This window comes from Artemia sp. Qi Xiang Cuo, chromosome 20, assembly GCF_049724085.1.
Source record: "Artemia sp. Qi Xiang Cuo chromosome 20, ASM4972408v1, whole genome shotgun sequence".
NCBI lineage: Eukaryota > Metazoa > Arthropoda > Branchiopoda > Anostraca > Artemiidae > Artemia > Artemia sp. Qi Xiang Cuo.
Window position 1 is genome coordinate 2,292,214 of NC_142813.1, and position 26,575 is coordinate 2,318,788.

A 26,575-nucleotide genomic window follows, 5' to 3' on the forward strand; every position below is an offset into this window, starting at 1 on the left:
CCTGTTTCCTGTAGTATTTTTCTGATCTGTGCTGTCCAAGTGGTTTCTTTTAGACTAGTTTATGTCTAAGAAAAAATTCCTTTAGGCCAGCCTACATGAAAGATCTTCCATGATTTTTAGAACACATCATCCAAATTTTCTAAAGTTTTTAAGGGTGGAGGTAATCCTACCGACCCCAACCCTTGTTCATAGGTCATCATGGCTGCACCCAGGGTCTTATCCAGGATTTCGTTCGGAGGGGGGTTAAACAAAAATTTTTACCGTGAACAGCTTTTACACGTACATTACATGTATAGCATTTTTATTTGCTTCTTTTGCACGGGTCGGACACAAATTTCGGTGGGGGGGGGGGTTCAAATCGGGTAGTCCAACCGCCTAGATACAACCACGGTTGCAGCAGTAGCTACTATGTAGTAAAGGAGCGAACCAAAAACTATCGTAACCGACAGTTTAAAGACGTTTTAAGAAAAAAACAACAAAAATTGCGTATTGATCCAAGCGTGACAAGTATACATTATATAGGTTTACCGTAACAGTAAATGTTTCCTGGGAAGAAAAATTGATGCCCTTAAATTGTGGGATATAGAGTTAGAAAAATAAGACTAGACTTATATATTTACTACTTACATAGCTATGTTTCTTCTGAACAAATTTAAGGAATGATGTCATATCTGGTCGACCAAAATGGTTAACAGCTTTTAATCCTGTGAATAGGCTTCTCTTTGAAAAACGTTGGAAATGATTCTCACAAATGTACTGAAAGGAAAATAACCTGATCAGTTTTATGAATAAATTACAATTTACAATTACAAGTACAATTTACAATTACAATTACAAGTATCAACAAAAGGAGAAAAATAAAAAAGAGATAAAAATAATGTGTTGAAGGTAATTATTTGGTTAGAAAAAAAAAGACGAAAGAAGATGAAAAAAGGTTGGAAAATTAAAATCAACGAAGAAAAAAAAACAATAAAAGTAAATATGTAAAATCGGTACTCCGTGACACAAGCCACGGTTTGTGACACGGAGTGGGACTGCGGTTTATTATTATTATTATTATATTATTACCCATTATTAAACATACAAAATGTTGTAAATGGAGTACAAGAAAAGAAAAAAAACAAGAAAAAAAAATATCCGAAGAAAACTCAACTACAGAAAAACAAGATTAAGAACATTCCTACGACAAACAAAAAAGACAAATTTAAGTGATTGCGACATATAATGAAGAGAGGCTTGGTTCAAACGCCTTTGCAAATCAAACATGGCGATTCAGTACAGCTATAAGCTGGGATGCCAAATGGACACTTTTAGTGGCTTTTGGACACTTTTTCACTCTGAGGGACAACCAGGACACTATTGGGTCAAAAAAGGCAGCTTTTTGAAAAAAAGGACCCTTTTTGGACATTTTTCCAAATCAAAAACCAAATGTCTTTATTTTCTTCATTTTTATAATAAATATGACTACTTTTAATTTGTACTTTACTTTTAAGCTTTGGTAACGTCTTGGGGATTTTTCTTAGATGTTTTTGCACCCTGCGCAAATACCATTTATCAACCGAATAGGACCTAAAGTCATAACCAATGTGGTATGCTAGAACTATCGAATTCATCTTTTTCTTCTATCTTTCGGTTGACGTTTATCATCAAGTCGGTCAACTTCAAGGACCCACCTACTGCTTGTGGCAAAGTCACCAAGGCCGCTGAGAAGGCTAGAAAGAAGAAGTGAATGGCCATTCCCTTCTGGCGCATTCCACATAAATCCCTGTGGCGTGTAGCCGTGTGCACATGGCTGTTATTACACTGCTGTCATAGAAAGAAAGGAGTATTGCAGAAAAGCTGCGTTGCAGCTCAATATTATTTATAGCCGCTAGCAAATGTTTCTGTTTTATATTCTATACTTTCAGCTGTGATTTTTTGTCAAACGCTGGTCGCCAGTTTCTATTGAGTATAACTCAAGCAAATTTATTTCAATTTGCCTTGTCTTCTCACTTTTTTAGTTCTCAAAAACATCATTTTTGCTCAGGGCTACTTCTAAATGTTCAGAAAATGGCAAGATAGAGGAGTTGTTTAATGATTTTAACCACTTGACCAACCAGTTGGCTGAGTGGTTAAGGTGATCGACGTCTTTTGTTTAACTTTACAACCATATAGGTCAAAATAGATATTTTGTTGCTACAGCCGTTCAAAGACTCGTATCTTTTTCGCATAACTTATGAAAATGCCGAAGTGAAAATGAATCTGTATGATTGGTTCTTCCCTTTTCGACTAAGATAGGTAGCGATAGAGGTATCAATAATCGATATAACATTTTGCTCTTTTGACATTCTCATGACGATTTTTTTCTGCCGTCTCTTCACATTGAAATAGCACTAAACTTAATTTATAGGTAGTGTTAAATGTCAAAGCTGGAAATGCCTGCAGAACTCATGCAGGTAACAGACCGCTAGGTAGCAAAACTAAGAAGGACAAATTTCACAGGTTTTTCGGCACTTTTTTCACAGATTTTGAAAATTCATAGTGGCAACCCTGTATTTTGGCTAATTATCTAGTGGGACACTAAAAGTGTTCTTTTTTGGCTGATTTGGACACTTTTGTCCCTAAAAGTTTTGGCAACCCTGGCTATAAGCGGGTCGGCTACACCATACTTCTGAGATATATTCAAATTCCTCATCCAAACTGGAAGACGAAGCAGATACTTGCCATATCTGTAGAAAATAGACCGAATATTGCGGCGATCAGACGAGGTAAATATTTTCCAAAACGGAGATAGGGCTAGCACATGTGGCAAAACAAAAGCATTATACACCCTTGCAAGTAGAAAACGGTTAAGTGGCACATCATTGAAACGAGAATTCCAGAAGCTCTGCGTGTCTTTACAGCGAACAACGAAACAAGGTAGGCGCGGGTTTCTTTAAGATCGCTACAAATTGGAAGGCCGAGGTACATAATCTTAGACGAAGACTTAATCGTATAAATTCCGAAAATAACATCAACTGGTACACTATCTTTAACGCGGCTATTAAATGCGAGAACGTCACTCTTCTGGGAATTGAAACAAAGACCTATGTTACCATACTCCTTACTCAAAACACGGAAAGTCTCTTCGATGCCTATAAGTGTTCTACTCGCGTTCAAAATGTCGTCGGCAGCGAAATCGATCAGCGAAACATTGAGACCCCTAAAGATACATGTAGACTGAACTGGTTCTTGCGATGAAATAATACTATTATTGAATAGCGGTGGTGAAGTAAGTGCTCCTTGGCGTATTCCCTTCTCTACGGGCATAAGACTAGAAGATAGGGTTAAAGCATTAACACAAGGTACATTTACACGCGCTTTTAAATTACTGTACATATTCCTCAGTGCGCGTATAATAGACTTATCCACGCCACGTTTCCAGGCCGACAACAATATCTGAGGGTGCGCACTGGAATCAAACGCGCGGTTTACATCGTGACCGGCAAAATACAAAGTCTCATTTGAATCATCGGCGTCAATCAACAAATTAGCAATCAAATAATGCGCGTGTTCTCTACTCATTTTCTTCTTGAAACCAAATTGGTTATCCGGCGTGTTACATGTAGCACTAAGCCTATTTACAACAAGCAATTCAAATAACTTGCACAGTATAGGCGCGACAGTTATCGGGCGGTAAGAAGAACCGAAGGTTTGTGTTTCTTCATTTCTTCGCAATTTTTTGGTTTATCATGGTTTGTGTTTTCGAGTACCAATTCTATATATTTAGTTTGATTGCTTTGGTTTTATTTTTTTTTATATTAAACTTTCTACTTTTTTACCGTACATTATCTTTTTCGTATTGTACTGCGTAAAACCTTTAAAGCTTTTTTGGTTAATACATTAGAAGAGAAAAAATATTTCACATCCATCTCAGCTGGCTTTTGATCAAATATCAATGAGCTAAGCTGTTTGCTACCATTACAAGCAGTCTAATTTTTAAATTTGATTTGATCGAATTAATTTTTGCAAGCGGAGAAATTTTTCTAGCAGGGAAGGAAAAGGGACTAAATTCAGCTGTGACAATCGACGAAAATAAAAAGGGGGGTTTCTTAGTTTGTTATGGCGTAATATAAGAGCTATTAAGGTTAATAAGGCGGTTGCAACTAATTTGATGATCAAGACAATATACCTTCTACATACAGAAACACGGAAAAGGGTCCCTTGCTTGGGCTAAAATATTTTGTCCAATATGTTGAAAATAAAAAAAAGGGAGATTTCTTAGTTTATTACGATGATGCAAGAAAAAGTTATTTTTCAGAATCTAAGGGAGATTCTCCATCAATCGGCACTACTCCCCAAGTTGCTCCTAGATCTTCCTGATTTACGAAGAAAGAAATGCCTCTATTTCCCGACTTACCGAATTAACTCATCCAATTTTTGTTTATATGCACTTTCTATCTAAAAAGTAACCAGGAGAAAGCAAGGAAATGTGTCATTAAGAAGAAAATTCTTTATTTTTTAAACATCCCAAAATAAACGATCATCTAGCATGCTTTTCCTAAATGAAAGCGAATAATATGAATAACTAATGGTTGATTATTATTTATTCGTATACAGCGGAAGTCCCTGGAATAATTTCTTATTCCCAATATAGAGTTTTTTGTTTTGTTTTTTACTGATATTTGGGGCAAATTAATAGAAATGTATGATTAATCCCCTTTCTTGGGAAAGAGAGGGGGGGTATATACCGATAAATTCCTCGATGAGACTGAATATTATCTCTGGATGCATGTAGCTCGTAGGACACGGTTGAATTTTATTCGTTTTAATTTCATGTGCCAGAATTTATAGATTTATTAGTGGAATTGTGGATGGTTTGGATTTAAAGAGTTGTAAATTATTTAGATTTAATTAAATAATAAACATTTTCACTAAACTCAAATCTAGCCAGGAATACTTATCAATGTGCTTAAATAAAACTTCAGGAATAAATATACCACCCAAATTCGGGCCCAGTATGTATTTTTAAATTTTCATCCCCTAACCATTTCTAAAAAGGAAGTAATACTATAAAAATAGGTCCTATGCCTCTTTTCAAAGTTGAAGTTTAGTCTAAGAGTCAGCTTTTCTTGAACTGCAGGCCTTGGAAAAGCGATATCTAGTACTTAGGTCAAGTCCACAGCCAAAGTAGAATAATTATTCAAATTCGACCATTCTCTGCGGGTATCCAGTTTAGTCGTTTCCTTTTTCTTCTTTATCTACTTTTCACCTTTATCTCATACGTTTGCTGAGCAGGTGTAATCCACAGATGGTTACGACAAATTAATTTTATTATTTATTTCGAGCCTTTTAAATCTCGCAAGAAGAGAAAGGTGGGTGCATGATAATGGAAACACTTCCCCAGACCATCATTCGGGCTGTAGATCACGCTTTGAAAGCTTAATTCTTTGGTAATACATTACAGCTGTTGCGATATTACTGTCGATACGATATTACTGTCAACCAATAATTCGGGCAGCAGATCTATTGCCGTAAGTTTCATTCACTCAAATAAACAGGTTTTTTGCGCTATCAAAAAACCAATAAATTCAAAATTGCCCTCGCCCAATATTATCATAATGATTAATTCTACAAAATAGTCTGTAATTTTTGAATTTAATGTTTTATTCAATTTAACTAAATATTTAACCACATTTTAATTAAATTCCATTACACAGTTGAAGCAGCTGTCTCATTTTTTGGTTACTTCAAGCATGGTATATTAATTTCATTTTTGTTTGTCAGATCTAGAAAATTATCTAATACCCGGAACATAACAAAAACGGGGCCTTCCGTATAAAAATTTAGTCACTGTATTTTTTATGTCGAAGCCATTAAATATCCCTTCTTTGCACAAACAGCTGCTTTTTAATAGTCATAAAAAAAACCTAAATACATTTTCTATTTCTTAGCTTCTCGTAAAATTGTGGCATTGGGGCATATTACCTCTCTAATTACAGTAGACTCTGGATAACTCGAACTCCGATAACTCGAAATTATCGATATCTCGAATTATTTTCAATTCCCAGGAAAAACCTATCTAAGTCAAAGAAAAAAACATGCATAATTCAAAATAATTTTGCGGTCCTATTTTACCTCTGTAAGTCAAAGTAAACCGAAAATTACCTCTATAACTCGAAATTCAGTAGATTAGTCAAAGTTTACCTCTGTATCTCGGTAGTTTCCCCGACGAACCTATGTTAGTCGGGAAAATTAACTTTAGCTTTGCCTTTACATGTCAAAGTTTACCTCTGTATCTCGGTAGTTTTCCCGACGAACCTATGTTAGTCGGTAAAATTAATTTTAGCTTTCCCTTCACATGTCAAAGTTTACCTCTGTATCTCGGTAGTTTCCCCGACGAACCTATGTTAGTCGGGAAAATTAAGTTTAGCTTTACCTTCACATGTCAAAGTTTACCTCTGTATCTCGGTAGTTTCCCCGACGAACCTATGTTAGTCGGGAAAATTAACTTTAGCTTTACCTTTACATGTCAAAGTTTACCTCTGTATCTCGGTAGTTTTCCCGACGAACCTATGTTAGTCGGGAAAATTAATTTTAGCTTTACCTTCACATGTCAAAGTTTACCTCTGTATCTCGGTAGTTTCCCCGACGAACCTATGTTAGTCGGGAAAATTAATTTTAGCTTTACCTTCACATGTCCAAGTTTACCTCTGTATCTCGGTAGTTTTCCCGACGAACCCATGTTATTCGGGAAAATTAATTTTAGCTTTACCTTCACATTTCAAAGTTTACCTCTGTATCTCGGTAGTTTCCCCGACGAACCTATATTAGTCGGGAAAATTAATTTTAGCTTTACCTTCACATGTCAAAGTTTACCTCTGTATCTCGGTAGTTTCCCCGACGAACATATGTTAGTCTGGAAAATTAATTTTAGCTTTAACTTAACATGTCAAAGTTTACCTCTGTATCTCGGTAGTTTTCCCGACGAACCTATGTTAGTCGGGAAAATTAATTTTAGCTTTACCTTCACATGTCAAAGTTTACCTCTGTATATCGGTAGTTTCCCCGACGAACGTACGTTAGTCGGGAAAATTAATTTTAGCTTTACCTTCACATGTCAAAGTTTACCTCTGTATCTCGGTAGTTTTCCCGACGAACCTCTGTTAGTCGAAAGCTCGCTATGCAGGTTGCAATGTGTAAACTTTCATATGTATTAATTTTGGTTAACATTTTTTCGTATCTGATTCTGTTAATGTTCAGGTTTCTATTTCCTAGCAAAGTAAATTTATCATTGACATGTGAAAGTAAAGACTTGACATTTGAAAGTAAAGTCTTGATATGTCAAGTCTACAATACACTAATAGTTATTCTTAACTTTGTAGTGGCCGCAGGGGGTAAATTTAGCGATCTTGTACCTCTTTAACTCGAATTCTCATTTACATAAATGGGACTATACGCAAAAAACATAATGTCTCAAAAAACATAATGTCTTTTGAAGTATTGCGGCAGACGTATTTCGTCAATTCAGTAGATAGCATTATCCATTTTTGTTTATCCTCTTCAGGCGTCCTTAACTTTACAATCCAGAAATTTCCTGTTGCTGTTGTTGAGTTTTCGATTGCAATTTACATAAAGCTATTATTTTTGTTAATATTCTTTTTTATTTTAATCAGTAGCCATTGTTTGATCACAATTTGATAAACCATTTCTTTTAGCTAAATATAGTTTTTAGCTGAATAGTAATATAATTAGTGTTGGGCTATATTTTGATTAAACGATATTCCGATATATCGATATTTTTACTTTCGATATTTGATAATCAATATATTGATTTCGATATTTCTTTTTTTGCTCAGATTAAATTTAGGGTTTGGCGAAATTCAATAACGACATTTGCAACTAAAGAGTATTTTACACCTTTTTTCCAAATTTTGAATAAAATAAAAAGATTTCTATTACATGAATGTACATTCCAAAAACCCTGATTTGGAATTAATCGGGCTCAGGATAAAGAAAAATGAGCTATTGGCTATTCAAATCAGCAACATGTCAATATTTTCCCATGAGAATTGGTTCAGCTTTTCACTGATTAAATAAAAAAAATGATTTTTTTTTCAACTGAAATCAAAAAGCAACATTAAAACTTAAAAGAGCATAAATTTTTCCGTATCCTCTATTTTTTTTTCTCGAAAATTTTCCTGGAAATTCTACCCTCCTAATGTCTGAATGAATGGTTTCTCCCGCGTGAAGTTCCCCCATGGAGAATCTCTCCTGTGGAAAATCAACCCCTCCCCCCACCACGGCAATATCTACCTGACAACTTCAACTCCTTTGAAAATTCTACCAGGGCTATTTCCCGGGTATATCTTCAAATGTTCAATCGGCAAAAGAAAATAGGTAAAATAAAACGAATTTCGTATACAAATTCCGATAAATTCCCCCGAATATAGTTTCCCCTTGAAAGTTCATCCCTGGAAACTTTCCTCCTCACGGTAACTTCTGCCGTTAGAAAATCCCCCCCGCAGAACATTTGCCCCACAGAAAAATCACCCTCCCCCAAAAAACGTCTTTTTACTTCCCAATAATAAATACTAAATGCAAACACAAGACAAATTTCAAAACTCACAATCCTTTCCCCAGGACTTGCAGGGTCGTGTCCTCCCCAGAGGCATGATTACCTGACCTTACAACTATGCTGATCAAAATGGCTGTCTCAAATTTTTGATCTGATGACTTTGGGAAAAAAGAGCGTGGGAGGGAGGGGGAATCAAGTTGACCTCCGATCGTTTTGGTCACAAATTGGGATCTAGAACTGTTATTTCCGTTCAAGCAAGCCCTTTCCCGGTCTTATATGACCATTGGTTCGATACGATAATCCTTGCAAAAAACGGAAAGAAAGAAAAAGAAAAAGAAGCAGAACTTATGAACACGCATCCGGGATCTTTCTTCTGGCAGAAATTACAAAATTTCACATTTTTGCAGACGAAAGCTAGAAAACCTTACAGTATGATATTCTGATATTCCGAATCTGATGGTGCGATTTTTATTAAAATGTTTTGACTTTTTAGTGGCGGTCCCACCCTGTCTAAAAAAAAATTCTATACAAATTTTCATACAAATTTCCTCAGGCTCGTATCTTTTGATGGGTACATGAAACTTTATGAATTTTACATATCTGGAGTCGGTATAAAAAGCCAATTCATTTGATGTCTTTATTGTTATCAAAATTCCGTGTTTTAAATCTTCGGTTGTTACTAGGCTGAGTTACTCCTTACTTACAGTTTGTTACCACGAATTATTTGATTAACTGATCAGGTTTGAAATCCACTTTCAGAATGGACACTGGTGGCGGGCATGGAGATTAATTTTATGACAAGTCTGCCATGGCTTTCCAGATTTTAAGTAGGGAATCTTTAGTTCCAAGAAAACGGATCCATTCAAGTCGTGGAAGTCTTGTGATACGGGTCTCAGAAATACCTATACGAGTCGTGGAAGGTATATCGTATAGGTATTTCTGAGACCCCTATCACAAGACTTCCACGACTTGAATGGATCCGTTTTCTTGGAACTAAAGATTCCCTACTTAAAATCTGGAAAGCCATGGCAGATGTAGTTGCTAAGAAGCTTGCCTTGCATTGACCACTGAAACTCCGTCATGTGATACCCCAATAAATGGCTTGATTCTGTAATGGCTGAACCACAGGGATCTGATCCGGCACCTGCATCTGTTGATACAGATTCCAGTAAGGTCCAATCCACGTCTCTTGCTATTTTACTCTCAACTTGGAGATTATCGTCAGGGGTAATATACAATTTCTAGAAGAGCGGATTGAGGTGTGTGGCAATCGTGACAGATGTGATCTGAGCAAGGCCTATTAGCTTAGAAGATATTTTATCTAGCCAAGCCTTTCGTAGGTTCTCAGCAACGTTTGAGAGTCCACCTCACTAAACGTAGTTTGAGAATAGGCTATCCCAACTCATGGATACAGCTGTACATGCTGTGTATCAGCATATTTGAGTTAGTGGATTGAATATTGTTCTTCTTCTCGGCCATTTGCGAAACAATTTTCTATGTTGGATCTTTTCTGCTGGACTTTCACTGGTAGATATCAGAAAAAGCCGAAATAATATCGTTTTCGATATCGATATTTACGTTTCGATATTCTATATCGATATTTGGTCCGATATATCGATATCGATATCTAATATCGTCCAACACTAAATATGATAACTTAATTTACCTCCCTTCAAATCATTCTAATTTTGAAACGCGGCAGGACAGTTATATAGCTTACTTTTTCATGAATATAAACGAGCATTTAAGGTGAAATTTGATACTTTTCACAAAGAGTCATGGCTCATGAAGAGGAATAGAGCAAGAGCGTACCCCATCTTCGTCAAGGCACCAAGAACTTCAATTTAAAAACTTTTTCACAACTCTTTGTCTGTTCATACCTGGAAACCCCGATTTTCTAATATTTTTCTTTTAGTTGTTTCAAAACTAGAAAGTTTTGGGGCAGTAACACATTTTCGTCAGTGTTGCTACATTGAACCATGAAAATAAATATGCTAAATTAATTAGTCAAATTTGATTAATTACTTCCTGTCCGTGAAATTAATAATCTCTGGAGTCCCAAAGACAATTAAACCATCGAAGGAAAGCTACACCTTCTCAAAATATTTGGTGCCATAAAGCTACACAACTACATATTTGTACATAAGGACATAACTACATATGCAGCTGCTACATGTGTAGCCATAAAGCTGCATAACTACATATGTTGCACACAAGGACACAACTACATATGTTACACATAAGGACACAACTACACGTGCAGCTGCACACAACTATATATGCAGACATAAAGCTGCACAACTACATATGTTGGACAAAAGGACACAACTACATGTGCAGCTGCACACGATTACATGTACAGCCATAAAGTTTCGCGACTACATATGCTGCAAATAAGGACACAACTACAAGCGCAGCCATAAAGCTGCACAACTACATATGCAGATCTTTATCTTTAAGAATTAGAACTCCAGATTTTTTATAATTTTTAAGATACACGCAGCATGTAACTTTCCATTTGACCCATTAAAAAACCAGATATCATCTTCACTGTTTCTGGTAACTTAAATTTTTACTGGTATTAATACTGTAACCGTTTCTAAAATCAAATGAGCCCCAAAAGATAATTTCAATAAATCTCATCAAAAAAATACAAGCTACATTTCATTGTGCTCATCACCTATTTATTCTTCATCTTCCACAAAAAGTTCTATTATTAAAAGAAACGTAATATGCTATTTACTTCCTCTCCACAAGCAAATTAAACTTTTATTCGCTTTTTTTTAAATAAAAGGTAAATAAACGCTTGAGAATAGTAGGATATGAGATATTAAACTTCCCTTAACGATTAAGATAAATTTTCCATTCAATATTGGAAAGATATCAGCCTCTTTCTTTTATTTACCAACTGGAAAATAAGGGGTTGCGTAGACCAGGCGTACACAACTACTCCTCCACCTCCGGGCCAATCTTAGCATAACAACTAGTAACTTTCCGTGTATTTAGTGCAGGTGCACACCCGGGGGGGGGGGGGGAGGGGGACCGAAAACCAAAAATTTCCCAATTTTCGGGGCACTTCTTATTCAAATTATTAATAAAGTTTGTTTTTTCATTATTGCCCCCTTCCCTGAAAACTATTCGTGCGTAAATGCCTGATCTAGGGAACAAACAAGCCTATTCTGTACCCCACTTTGAGAAACAAAAGGTTTTGAACTGATCAGGTTGCCTTACCAGGGGATTTTTATGGAAGCAGAAAGAGAAAAAGGGACACCGTCAGATATTAATCGTTCTGATAAGACTAGTATAGGTTCGGTTTCCACAGTGATTATCACTAAATTGATACTGATTTTTAATATGACTATAGAGACATTTATGGACCGTGGGCGCGTGGCTCAATGTCTTTCAATAATAAGACTTATGTAGGTGTCAACTAATCTTTACCTATTTTATGTTTCAGAGCTCCAGCAGATTATTCCGAATTAGAAAAAAATCAGTTTAGCAAAATCGAATGAATACCTAACCCTAATTTTGTTAATGCCAATGGCTTTTTCATACTACACCGGGAAACCTTTCAAACTAACATGACAAAAACTTTATGCTACGGTATGTAATATTACAGAGCCAAATCTGTCCGTAACATAGGCAATGCCAAGTAGACTTTAGCTATGCTTAAAATTTCACGTTGAGTAAGGAGTGGCGTTATAGAATAAAAAAAGGATCACGATCCTTCTTGAGCCATGGCTGGCACATAGGAATTCAAATTGACGTCTCAGTTGTTGGGTCTTTTTACAGGGACAAGTAGCAAGCTTGTCGCCCAGCCTTACTGCGGCGGGGATCAAACTCTGGGCTCCGTAGTGCCAGGATGTGCATCAATCCACTGTGCCATAACAGGTTATGTGGCGTTATATAGGCAATTTAGTAGCAACAAAATGGAATTTCTGTGCGAGTATTTAATTAATTTTGAAAAAAAATTCATAAAATTTTACGCTTGATCAGAGCTTGAATCTTCATTTCCATCCCACATTTTAAGTTTTTGCTTATGATGATGATTTAAGATGATGGTTATGATGGTTTTACGAATTTTTACGTCAGCCTAATGTGAAAGGACTCGTTCAAATGTGAATTGTAACCTATCTTAACCACTAAGCGGAGATAATTACCCAAGGAGTTGGAAACTGGAAAACTTTGCGATTGAAATCCCTGTTCAAGCACCTAATTAGATACACCAATCATATCGAGAATCTTCATTTTATTAAAAATATCATTAAAAACTGTCAACTCTAAACTAAAGAACTATTAAAATATATTCAAAACGGTTATTAATAATTAAATATATTAAAGATTCAAACAAAAGAAATATGGCTCGTTTTCCCCCCTTTCTAATAATTTTTCCGTTTCTCTCCTGTCGTAACTACGCGGTGCCTAATCTAAGTTTTAATTGAGCAACGTAGCTTTAATTCAAATTTCAAATTTGAGCATTATAGCTTTCTTCCTTTTATAAAGCTAACAAAAATAATTTAATAATTTGCCTAAGAGAGTGAAATTGGTTTAAACCTTCATAATATTTCGGCTCTATATCCAAAAGCCGTCCTCAGCAATTTACACATATAGTCTCCTCTTTTTATGGGCTTAAAGTTTCATACTGGAGAACCAATCAAAAATTTTCATACTTACGGGCAACAACAATTTTTCTTTTAGAGCATTTGGAAAGAAAAAATACTTTTAATTGTTTTGATTTCACCAAAGTCAAGAATCTTCGTGATGTAGATACTCGTTCCCCCGGACAAATTTAAACAAAAACAATCCAAGTCCATCTCGACTAAATTTCCACCAGCGGATAATGTACAAGGTGTCTTGTAACTTTTTGTATCCAAGGACTTTAAAATGTATTCATGTAAATATTCGTCACAAGTTTGCATGCCCAACCGAAGGACTAGTTGTAAAAAAAAACTTATGACCAAAAAATGGTCTTTTTATTGGCTTAAAGTTTCATACAGAATAACCAATCCGACAATTTCATATTTTTCGGGTAGCAAGATTTTGTCTTTCTCCGAGTATTTTGAAAAAGGCGACCTTTTAATTACTTTGATTTGACTAAAGACAAGAGATGTCGTGGTGCAGATACCCGTTCCCTCGGACAATTTATCAAAAACAATCTCGACCAGTCGGACATCTCGACATTTCAACTCGACATTTCGACCAGTCGGAAGCACTTTTGCAATCGGTATTTATAGACTTCTTACAGGTAGCCCTTCTCATTTTGGGTATTATCATTCCATTATCCATAAATTAAAATAAAAAAAAATAAACAAGTTGTTTCCCCAAGCTTTTCCGGGGCGTGGCAAATTTCTAATTTTTGAAAATGTCCATACAACACGTGCTTTAATCTAAGTGCAACAGTTTCTCGGTTATTCAAATGAAGTGTAATTTTTCTTTAGTATGTCTTTTTGTATATGGCTTTAGTTGGCTTTTAAATACAGATTATTATTATTATTATTATATTATCTAGCAAGTAAATATCGCAGCTCGTTTCTACGTTCCTGTTGTCAGGAGATGAGAAGCGGAATCGCCTTAACTAGCAAAAGTAAAGGAGCTACAGTGAATTACGACCGATATATCTCCTTAGGGCTACAAATCTTACTATGATTGCAAAACGAAAGCATAGTCAATATTTTGCTCATTCTTTCCCTACCATAGGCACCATTTAGATGGCGCGAACAGAGGGTAATTTAAGAAGAAAATACTCACGCATTTAGGCTAAATCTCCGATGGAAGTGGCAAAGAGAAAACAAAAAAATCAATCAAAATTCTAACGGTCAAGTATTTATATGGTTCGATTCCAAAACCATGCCCTTGAAGAGACTGGAGGCTAGTTCAACCACCTCCAAAAATTCAAAGTTATATAAAATAACCATTTGGCCTAAATAGTTTCCATGGTTAAATACCTCCCCAATCCTAGTTGGAATCCCGAATATGGCACTGTTTCATCTCTTCCTCAATATCTGTTTGACTTAGTTTCTTGGGAGGCTAAAAGCAACACTTAAAAGCCATCTAATCGATCCTCAACATGAGTAGCCATGAAATATTATTTCGAGGAAAGGTCCCTAAGGTTCGTTGTATCTAAAAATTGTTTTAATCGAGATGACTTTTCAAAGGTTCCAACAATTGTAAAAGAACCGGTTGAACTTAAAAAAAAAATACCGCAAACCAAGTGTGCATCCCGGATTTTTTTCGGATGGGGGAAGGGGTTACAAAAAACATTGTTTATATGCATTTTTGTTACGTTTTTACGAGTCGAGCAAAAATTTTAAGGGGAGGGAGGAGAGTTCAAGCCTAGTAACTCCCCTTGAATACGGCCTTGCTGCAAATAATAGGCCTAGTTTAAGTACATAGAAATTTGTAAAAAAAAAAATGTTTAAACTCAAAAGCTTATTCGCTCCTTCAAGTGAAATTTAATTTTTCGTTTCTTTTACTGGGTGAAAATTTCACAAGGAATGTTTTAAAGCCAATCAGTTTGAAAAATTGGATCATTTGTCCCTCCAGAAATAAGGTGATTGGCTTAAAAAAAACAAGTCATAGATATAAACCAATGGAATTACAGCACGCTTTTTAGCATGAAATAATAGGGAAGTAATGTTTCTGGTCTGTTTGGTTCTACACGATATTTTCCGGTATTCCATTCTTAAAAAGAAAATGAAACAATAATAAATTTCGACGTAAATGCTATATAAAACCGCCGAGACCGAACTGCCTTTTCACCATAAAAACAAAGAAATAAAATAAAAATAATGAAATAGAAAAGGGGAAAAGGAAAAGAGCATCGAGACAATGGGGTGGAAAATGTTTCCGCTGCCGAGGAAAAATTTGCCTCGTTTCTTTCTGTTTCTTCAATTACTAAATGTTGCGTTCATTCTAGGAACCAAACTGCATTTAAGTTGATAGAGAAATAGTTGATAGAAACCATTTAAGTTGAAAGAGACAACTTTATAAAAAAAAATCTTATGATTACAAAATTTTTGTTGTTTTTATTCGATTTAATTTTCACACAGGAGGTTTCAAAACCAATTAAATTTTTAACGTTGGGTTATTTGCCCCTCCAGAAATCAGAAATAATTTAATTATTATGCAAAACGTTCGGTCTGTATCGACACAACCGCACGGGGCCCGGGGGTAGGCGTTACTGCGGACACTACACACCCTTCCTGTTTAAACTCCACAATTATGCAAAACGTTCGGTCTGTATCGACACAACCGCCCAGGACCCGGGGGGTTAGCGTTACTGTGGACACTGCACACCCTTCCTGTTTAAGATTCCACAAATCTATGTAGGTATTCATTTAGAGCTGTATCGACTTTAAATTGCATCACTGTCAATTTGAAAAGTCTATCACTTTAAAATTATTGGCAGAATCTTAGACAGAATCCCTGATTCTGTCGAGAAAGGCCCTGAAATGAAGCGCTTGAAGCCCATATTGCTGAACCTGAAAATACATAATTCCCATGGTGCTGAGGAGGAAGATGGATTAACGTGCTTGAAAACCATTCAATGTAAATTGCAAGACTTGGAATATGGATAGTTCACACTGGCTTAGAGTGAACATCAGCCAGACGTTTTTTTTCTGAATATCCTCTCGACTGATAAAGCGCCGCGTCAGGTCAGTGGCTTTGCAGTATCATCCAAGGTATCACTGTTAAAATTTGATTCATTCAGTAAATTCCGAATGCCCAATACCTTGGGGGTTGCAAGGGCTGTATTGATAATCCTGGCCCCTTAAGACTTCCTAATTGCAGATAACTTAAACACGCAGAGCTCCTAGACCAAATCAAATACTTAAAAATAAATGAAAATACAAATATAAGATGTGACATCCTCTGATCATAAAAATCACTGATGAATTTAACTAATGCGAGTCCTTAAAAGTTTAAGAAAGCCACCTGCAAGTTTTGGAATCTGGAACTAAATGTTTATAGAAATTCCTACTGAACAACCCCTTTTCATACCCATTTTCTTGTACTTAAAGCTAAAAAGTGCAGGAATCAACTAGGAAACCACATTATCTTACAGTATTTCTACCGCTTTTACTGAATCATCGGTAATTTGACGGTAATTCTTACTAATTCTACGACATATTACGGTAATTCTTACGGTAATATTACTAATTCTACGGTAATTCTTCTACGGTAGTTACGCTTTTACTAAATCATCGTCTTATTTACAGAATTTCAAGGACAACCCTTTGAAAGAACTCATTGATAAATAGCAGGCCCAGGGGAAAGAGCAATACCTGAACTACCCAAGGGCTAAAAAAGAACTACCCAAGGGCTGTGCCACTCCGTATGCTAATGATTGACAGAAATAACGTGATTTTTACTATCTCGACGTACTACTAACCAGATGACATGAGGGGTGGACTTCCAGGACTCCAGTATCTGTACCCTCCATTTTTGGGTTCAGACTATTTGAGGATGGCTTGCAGAAGCCCAGTGCGTACACCTGGAGCTTGAAGGTGGTAGCTCCCCACCAATATCCAGCCAAAATAAATGAAAACTCAAAGGTTCTTCTTCTCAGAGAATACGGAATGATACTGATTCATTCTGATCAACATATAACACTAACCACACTGACATAGTATGATACAGATCAAGATCATCCAGACATGTTCTTCACTTTTTTTAGGGATAATAAACTACAAAAATTTGACTTTTCAGCACCGTATAAATTTTATGATTATAAAGTTCTAGAAACTCCTTCGCATTAAAGAGTTCAAGCCTCCTCCTTCATTTCCCTCCTACTTGTGGTAGTTATATGACGCATATGCTGATTCGGTGTCACGTTTCTCATTGTTCAGTAGTATAGCTCTTGACTTTTCCTTGTTATCTTCGCTCGGTATCCAAGATTTATAATGAGGCGAATAATTTGCTCAAAAAGTATTTCTTTCCTATTTTTGGCTGAGATTTAAAATTAACCTGGCAAGGGGATATAGGCTCCTAGACTCGTCGTCATCTTTAGTTGTCTTTTACGGTTTACTTGCATATTTCTTTGGCTTTCTTTGCCATCCAACATTTGCAGAACAAATCCTTCCAATACTTTGAAAAATGGGAAGCTCTCTTTGGCCGTCTTCTAAACAACTTGTCTCTCTTCCAAAAAATTCGAAGTAGTAACATTCTATCATTTTGTTAAACGTTGAGGGTGCATTCGGATTACAATGTTTTACAATTTAAGCTGGGTTCAATGTTAAATGCTGAGGAAACATTCTGATTACAATGTTTTACAATCTATATTTGGTTTAATTTTTTGACTGCCAGGGGATATAGGTTCTTAGAGTCAGAGGATATCATTAGTTGTCTTTTATGGTTTTCTTGAAAATTTTATCGGCTCTTTTTCCCAAACTTAACGGAAGAAATCCTTTTTAGACACTCTTTGAAGTGGTGAAGTTTTTGCTTTTTTTTTTAACGCAAAGGGTAAATTCGGGTTACATTGTTTGGATCATATATTCGGGTTTGAATTGTGCTTCTAGAAAGTGAACATAATTCTTCCTTTTATGCTAAGAAATGCAACGGTACGGGAGAATAACAAGTGAGACTCCCTTCTCAAATATTCATGATGTGTATAGCCTTTTGTCATTCTTAGCGCAGCTAAGATTTAGAATTACATTTCTTTTTTTTTATAATTACCAACTGATACAAAAAATTTAACTCCCTCTTTCTTCTCTCCTCCACTTTCTCTCCCCCTACTCCTTTTCTCTCTCTCTCTACCTCCTTTTCCCTTGCACTTTCAATTTCAGAAGACTGGAGCCCAAAAACTTACTCTCAAACAAGGCCATATCCAGGGGGGGGGGGTAGGGAGCTTGAACACCCCTACAAAATGTTTGTCCGACTCGTAAAAACTTAACAAAAAAGAATATAAACAATTTTTTTATGCGTTTTTTGAAGGTTTTCTTTGTAGCCCCCCTCCCCCCCCCCCGAAAGAAATCCTGGATACGGCCCTGCACTCAAACGAAGGATATTATTTTAATTCCAACGGAAATAATGACGAAGACCACACTACCCTTCCATTATACAAAACAACAAGAAGGTAATAAGGAAGTTTCTGGTTGATCACTGTCTTCAGTAAACTCTTTACTAACTTCTTATTTTTCGTAAAATTGTTAGTTTCAGAAAATTATCGATAATATATGATTATCGATTATGTTATATAGATAATATAAATTATATGGATTTGGGAACACCAATGGTTGCCCACCTGTGTCATCTGGTTTAATTCTCAGAGCACCACTTGTTCTGCCACGCGTGGCACAATTCCACCACACAGCGCCACGCATGGGGCAGTTTCACCACAAATTCTAGCGTATACGAATTCTAAAAGTGGGCAACCTGTCGATTGAACACTTACCAGCATAGTAGTTCGCAGATCGAACTTGTGAAAGAACTGCGTAATAAAGATGTGCATTTCAAGAACATTTGTAACGTCTTTCCGCTCAACGTCACGTAGAACGTCTATAAACCATTCAAAATATCGATGGGACGGACAGGTCCAGAGGAAGTAAACCTACAAGAGAATCAATAACTTATAAATAAATGAATATCTGATAGTTAACGGAACAAATGCAAGGCGAAACTACATACAGTGTTTTAGGGGGGACATAGGGGGCACTTGCCCCGGGTGCAGAAATTTTAGGGGCGCAAAATTTCAAATAGATAATCAAACAGTTATAATTCTTGAAATTTCATTTTTATTAAAATAAACTAGAGGGCGGAGTTAACAAATGAAAGTAATTAATAAATTATTAATTAATTAGTAAGATAAAATAAATTAAAAAGTCAAATAACAATAATTACATTAATATAACAATGATTAAAAAATAGATTATTAATTAATACAGCAACAACAAAAAATAATTAAGCAATAATATTTATTAAATTAAGATACTAACAATTAAAAAATAGATTATTAATTAACTAATAAATTGAAGATAATTTTATTAATAAATGGAAATTTTCTGAAAGATCAAGCAATTTACTCCATTGCCCACTACAGTGCAGTACAACAATTGCAGGGAAATACGGAAAGGACTAAATAGTTGTTAACAGAGAACCCATTATCCTTAAAAAAAATAATCGATCTACGCTATTTTTGTGACAAAAAAAGTGTAATTACAGCTTCAAGAGACGAGATATTACCCTATATATTCGACAAAGTTAACACGATAAAATCACTATCTACTTTATTAACTATAATGAAAAGCATTGGTTTCTTGCTACTTTAGAAAACGGATTTGATTTTTTGCTCAACACGACAGAATCGCAATGTGCTTTCTTAACTAAAAAGGAATGAATAGCAATTATTTCTTCTTACTTTAAAATTCAGATTAGCTTTCTTGCTGCTTGTTGACAAACACGGCAGAAAAACCATCTGCTTTTTTTTAAACTTTGCAGAAAAGACAGCTTCCTTGCAACTTTAGAAAGCAAATTAGCTTTCTCGCTGAACACAACTTAATAGCCATCCGTTATCTTACTTAAACTGCACTTGTTTTTTGTTGGTTTAAAAAGCAGATTGGGTTTCTTCCTGCTTTCTTGCTCAACAATACAGAATAGCTGTCGAGCACTTTTTATTCAGCGTTTTCAATAACTCGAAAAGATGACTTAAACAAACATTCAATAGAGAGCAACGCCCAGCACTTTCCAGAAAGCTTTATCTTATTCCCTTAATTCTCGTTTATGCCTATAACATTCGAGACCTCTTTCAACAGAGAACTTTCTCTAACATAATTGAACTTCTTAATTCCCTTACTAATTATGAAGGCATAAGGACAGCTAGGGCGAAACAAAGGGAACTGAATTAGTCCTTCTCATGCAACAAATATTAATTACGAGGTATAAGAAAGTACTTTGTTCAGGAAACATGTAATATAGCAAGTTAATTTCCTCAAGTGCGTAATGCACAGGGTGTCCCAGAGGTTTTGCATTCTAAGACCTTTAAATTTATTTTATAAAAATAATCGTCAAAAGATTTCATGCATAACACAGAAGAAAATATAGGGACTAGTTACAAAAACTTTTGACTAAAAAATTGTTCGCTCGTTTCATTGGCTTAAAAATTCACGCAGGAAAACCAATCAGGTGTTAAAAAGGCGGGAACATTGACTTCCAATTAGCTTATGAAAATACATCAAAGATGTAAACCAATGAAATTAAAGCCCACCTTTACCACGGAATAATAGAAAATTAATTTCCCTTTTTCTCTCTGTAAATATATTGTAACAAGTTTATTAAAGCCATTTAGGGCTTTAACTATTAGGGCTAAAAAGAATAGAACAATATTGCTAGAAATTATTGCTAAAACTGGAAAATAATCCCCTCCCCCTAAGATTATATACCTTGATGTATTTCGTTAATCAAGTTTTATGGGTGCCAAGGTCTTTTCCAAATCTGCAGGTATAGAAGATGACATTTATAATGTCTGGAATAGAATATGACATTTGTAATGTCTTATACATTTATATGATAATGTCATAATGACATAAATATATATATTTATAATGTCATAATGACATTTATATGACATTATAGAATATGACATTTATAATGTCTGGTATAGAATATGACATTTATAATGTCTTATTCATTTATATGATAATGTCATTATGACATAAATATATACATTTATAATGTCATAATGGTATTTATATGACATTATAGAATATGGCATTTATAATTGCATCTGCATAGCAGGAGTGAGTTAGAGGGAGCTCCAACAATCCAAAAAGTTCATGTGACAGAAACTATACAGCTAGTATGATTCCTAATAAAAGATCTAAAGCCGAACTGGCCTTCCATCACAGAATTAAAGTAAACCATAAGAGATTAAAAAGGGAGAGCATCTAAAACGAAAAAAGAATCAAAAGAAAAAATCAAATCAAAATGTAGCATACAATTACTAGTCCACACAAAAACTGAGGAAGCAGAATATAAACAACCATTGAGCTTCGATGATATACCTCTCGATGATACAGAGGCAACTAAAGACGAAATAATAAGAACAATTGTAAAGAAAATTAATTATTATGTTATGAAATAACTCGGTTTATTTGGTTTTCACAAAATACGTTATATGCTTAATTCAGGAACGGGTGAGTATATTAACTTAAAAATTTCAGGAAATAATAAGTGAGATGATCAAAAAAGCACACAGCTACAACTACCACTGCTACTGCTACCACTACTAGTACTATGACTACTACTACTACGGTGGCAGGCCTTTACCATGAAGCCTTTCTCCTGCAAAAAAAATCTTCTTAAAATATTGTCACAAGTGGAAGATATAGCTGTTTTCATAGGCTCCTTAAGGAAGGGAGGGAGGTGGAAAACTGGAAGGCAATATCTGTGTATATAGTTTCGAGCAAGTTTTCGGTAATTTTCGGTTATTCAAACACCCAATCAAAAAGTAGTTGGTCAAGAACTAGGCTCACTTCTAGTGCATTTGTCTTGTTTGTTTATCTGGAGCGCATTTCATTTGGTTGTTCTGATTGTATGATTTGTCTCGTTTGTCGTTTGTCGTTGCTTATTCAGAAAGATACTCTTCTGGTTTGTATTTCTATATATATGATACGTGGCGCAAAATGTCTTTCATAAGACAGGTTTGATGAATAGGCATATGCTCTGGAATTGATTGGGGGGCTCTATTCCAATAAGCACATTTGTATTTATTCCTCAGGTGCACATTTTGGAACGTGTTTTGGGTAAGATGTGCAGTCAAGTTTTTTCTTTTACTTCTCTGTTATATATATATAAAAAAAAAAATGCTTGTTTTCTATCTAATATTTTAGACATGGTGGTATGTGGCTGAGACTTTCCTGTTTTTGTATCATCAAAATTGTTTCACTTTACAAATACACGGGGTGAAGAAAATGAGACGTGTGGGAGAATAAATAGGAAATATATAATACGGGCTACATGTTTGCATATCCCTTCAATTTATTAGAAAAGAAAGTCATAAAACATTAAACGGTTTTAGGGGGGCTGGAGGTACATAGGTTAGGTTACGTATTTATTATATGCAATGTTTTACCCCCCCCCCCCTAGTGTGCAAATATAGAGCCCAAATTTGTTTTTAAACTATTATATATTCATTCTATTTTATTTCATTAGCATTAACCAAACTCGACTTCTTAGAGAGGCCCGGATAATGGGATAGTACATATATATATATATATATATATATATATATATATATATATATATATATATATATATATATATATATATATATATATATATATATATATATATATATATATATATATATATATATATATATATATATATATATATATATATATATATATATATAGTTTAGTACATATATATATATATATAGTATTTATAGTTTGTGATGTAAAGTTAAGTAATTTAATTGGCTGTTAGAGTTTAGATTGGATACCCTCTTTGTGATTATATTATGCTCTTTGGTGATTAATAATGATTGTTTTAATGGGCTGAAGCACAAACTAGCTGAATAAGTCCTTTATAATGGGCTGAAGCACAGACTAGCTGAATAAGTCCTTTTCTTCAGGCACAAAGAAACCAGAGGGATCTCTACATGTAGTCCTGCCTTGCAATTTCATAATACAATATGCAATAGCATTAATATGCATCGATTATAATAAAAATTAATTAAAGTCAAAATATTAATCAAAAACGAATGAAAGTGACCTTTAATTTATTGCATTTTGCTAATAAAATAGTACATAGCCAAAATTTTAATAGCAAAACATGAATAAAACCCACAAAAAATACAATGATTTTTATTGTATTTTGTTTTATTGTATTTTTTATGGCATCCTTTTAATCTATTTTGAATAATAAGAAAACCCTGATTATGTCTGCTTCAAGTTCATAATCCATTCTTAAACAATATTACCCGATTTTCCAAATGGAATAAATTGGTGTTGGCAAGCTTCCATTTTTAGCAAACACGACATACCAGCACCAGCACAAACAATGCAATCCTCAAGAGACTGGTACAACCCAAGAGCTTTGATAATGAGCTTATATACACTTTTTATTATGCATTAAGCTATGCTGTGAAAGAAGTTTAATTCACTTGGGTATTTGAATATCTGAATTTCATGGCGCAACTTCTTGGTGCAATTCTCTCCTGGCGCAACCCAAGAGAGACTGGTGCAACCTAAGGGCTTAGATTATGCGCTTATATACACTTTTTACTATGCATTGAGCTATTCTATGAAAGAAGTTCACCAGCACAAACAATACAATCCTCGAGAGACCGGTGCAACTCAAGAGCTTAGATTAAGAGCTTATATACACTTTTTATTATGCATTAAGCTATGCTTTGAAAGAAGATGAATTCACTTCAGTATCTGAATTTCATGGCGCAACTTCTTGGCGCAACCCAAGAGAGACAGGTACAACATAAGAGCTTAGATTAAGAGCTTATATACACTTTTTATTATGCACTAAGCTATGCTGTGAAAGAAGTTGAATTCACTTGGGTATCTGAATATCTGAATTTCATGGCGCAACTTCTTGGTGCAACTCCCTCCTGGCGCAACCCAAGAAAGACTGGTGCAACCTAAGAGCTTAGATTATGAGCTTATATACACTTTTTTTATGCATTAAGCTATGCTGTGAAAGAAGTTGAACTCACTTGGGTATCTGAATTTAACCACACATCTTATTACGTATTAAGCTAGGTTATGATAGCAGCTGAATATCGCTTCGGCTGCCGAATCACAAATCGAAAATTAAAAAAGACCTTCATTTGGGCAAACATTTACCGTATTTCTGTTTTGGATCAAAGTCTAAAAATACCCTTCTCTAGTCATCCAAGTTATGTTTAAACTAAATTAAATTGAAAAAAAACAAGTTTTTTTTCAACTGAAAGTAAGGAGGAACATTAGAACTCAAAATGAACAAAAATTATTCCGAGTTTATGAGATGGGTTGCCCCCTCCCCAATGCCTCACTCTTCACGCTAAAGTGTTTAGCACTCCTTTATAAAAGATTCCTATTCTAATTGAACAGTCTTTGTGTTGCAGGAGTCGTTCTTAAACATTGGGACAAACAGTCAAACTTTAGCGTAAAGAGCAAGGCATTGAGGAGGGGCAGCCCATTCATATACGGAATAAATAATGCCGGTAAATCTGGCTCACCCTCCATGAAATTTTCTTTCATAAAAATTTCTTCCAGACAATTCCATCCCCGCTGAAAATCCCCCCTCCCCACCAAAAGATTTTTTTTAAAGAAGATTTAGCCTGACAAATTCTTCCTAGCGTACTTTCATTTGAAAAAAAAACTAAGTTCTAATCGTTCTTCCGATCACTCCAGAAATCCTTTCCGTGGAAACTATTTCTGGAAATTCAAACACACAGAAAATTTCCCTTGGACAATTCCCCTGGAACATCTCCACGTAGAAAATGGAATAGGCAAAGACAAAGTAAGACAAATAAAAAGAATTTCGTATACAAATCCTGTCAAATCTCCTCCCTGTAAAATTTTCCCTGGAAAGTTCACCCAGGAAATTTTCCTCCACACGGAAAATTATCTCTACTGAAACCCATCCTAAGAAAAAGACCCCCGTCCCCCTGAAAAATGTCTACATACTTCTCGATAACAAATACTACACGTAAATAATGAGGAAATTCTGTTACTTAAAGACAACTATGCTTTTTTCAACTTTGCTGAACAAAATGGCTTTCTCAGAATTTTTATCGGACGATTTCTGGAAAAAAGAGGCATTGGGTGGAGGGTGGGGCTATTTGCTGTCCAATCTTTTTGGTCACCTAAAAACGACACTAGAAGTTTTAATTTCCATTCAAATGAGCCATCTCCTGATGTTTTAGGACCATTGGTTCGAAACAATCACCCTAGGGAAAAAAACAAATAAACACACATTCGTGATCTTTCTTCTGACAAAAAAAAAATAAAATTCTATTTTTTTAGATGGGGAGCTTGAACCCTCTACAGTAGATGTGATTTTCAGATTCCTTGACTTTTAAGGGATGATTCCCGATTTTTCAAAAACCAAACAGATTTTCTGAGGCTCGCAGCCTTTGATAGGTACTATTAACCTTAATGAATATTATATATTTGGAATCAGCATAATAAGCTAATTCTCCACTACAGGCATTTAAACGAGGCTTTTAATTGAGGAATTTCCTAAGACAACTTCCAAGAATTAAGAAACAATTACAGTATCAGTCGGAACATACATCTTGACATTATTTGGCTGTTTTAGCTTAATGAAATTTGGTGTAAGAGTTCTCCAAAATCGGTTCCAATTATTGGGATAAAAATCTAATCAACGCAAAAGCCTTGACTGTGTGGGCCTATGGCTGTAAATAACGCCAAATCCATATTTGGTCTGTAGGTTGTACAATGATCAATCCCCAACCCCCCAAAAAGTGCAGAAGGAACCCCATGTAAAAAGTTCGGCAAAGCATTTAGAAAAAGAAATATGTTCGTATCTAAAAGTACATTGTTTTAGTAATCACAGTCACCTCCATTAGTGAAGGACCAGCTGTTAACGGCACCCCCTAAAGTTTGACCATAACCACATGATAGGAAAGCAAACTGGAGAGGGGGGGGGAGGCTTCAGCCCAAAGTGATTTAAAATTTTAAGAACTGTTTTAAAGGTGAGTTTTAGGGGAGCCATAAAAATTTCCAAAAAAGTTTGCAAAAAAAGAAATTTTCACAAATCCAATTGTACAGAATATTTATTTATATGATATATTTATAGATATTTCAAACACCCAAGTAGTTTATACTTACATACTGTGTTTATAAATTCAAATACAAATTAATTTACAAATTAGAAATTATTATAAATAAGTTATATAAATTTACGTTACATATTTACAAACTCAGACATCTTTAGGCACATTACAGAGTCTCTGGACGCTCTAAATGAAATCTACAAGGAGAATCTCCAAATTAAACAAAAAGGATTTATAAGTGAATTGTCTTCCCAGAGATTCCCTTTGGAGTACAGAGTTTTCGAATTAAAGTAACTTAATATCCA

General features: G+C 35.1%; 1 protein-coding gene across 1 annotated transcript in view; it reads right to left on the reverse strand.

The window, feature by feature from the left end:
• Duox (dual oxidase) overlaps window positions 1–26,575 on the reverse strand; it is a 183,053-nt gene that overhangs the window by 11,698 nt on the left and 144,780 nt on the right. Inside the window, exons 21-22 of the mRNA XM_089105996.1 lie at window positions 18,930–19,085; window positions 628–756 (exon numbers count right to left, since the gene is read on the reverse strand). Coding sequence (XP_088962122.1) covers window positions 628–756; window positions 18,930–19,085 — 285 coding nt within the window. The remainder of the gene's footprint in view (window positions 1–627; window positions 757–18,929; window positions 19,086–26,575) is intronic.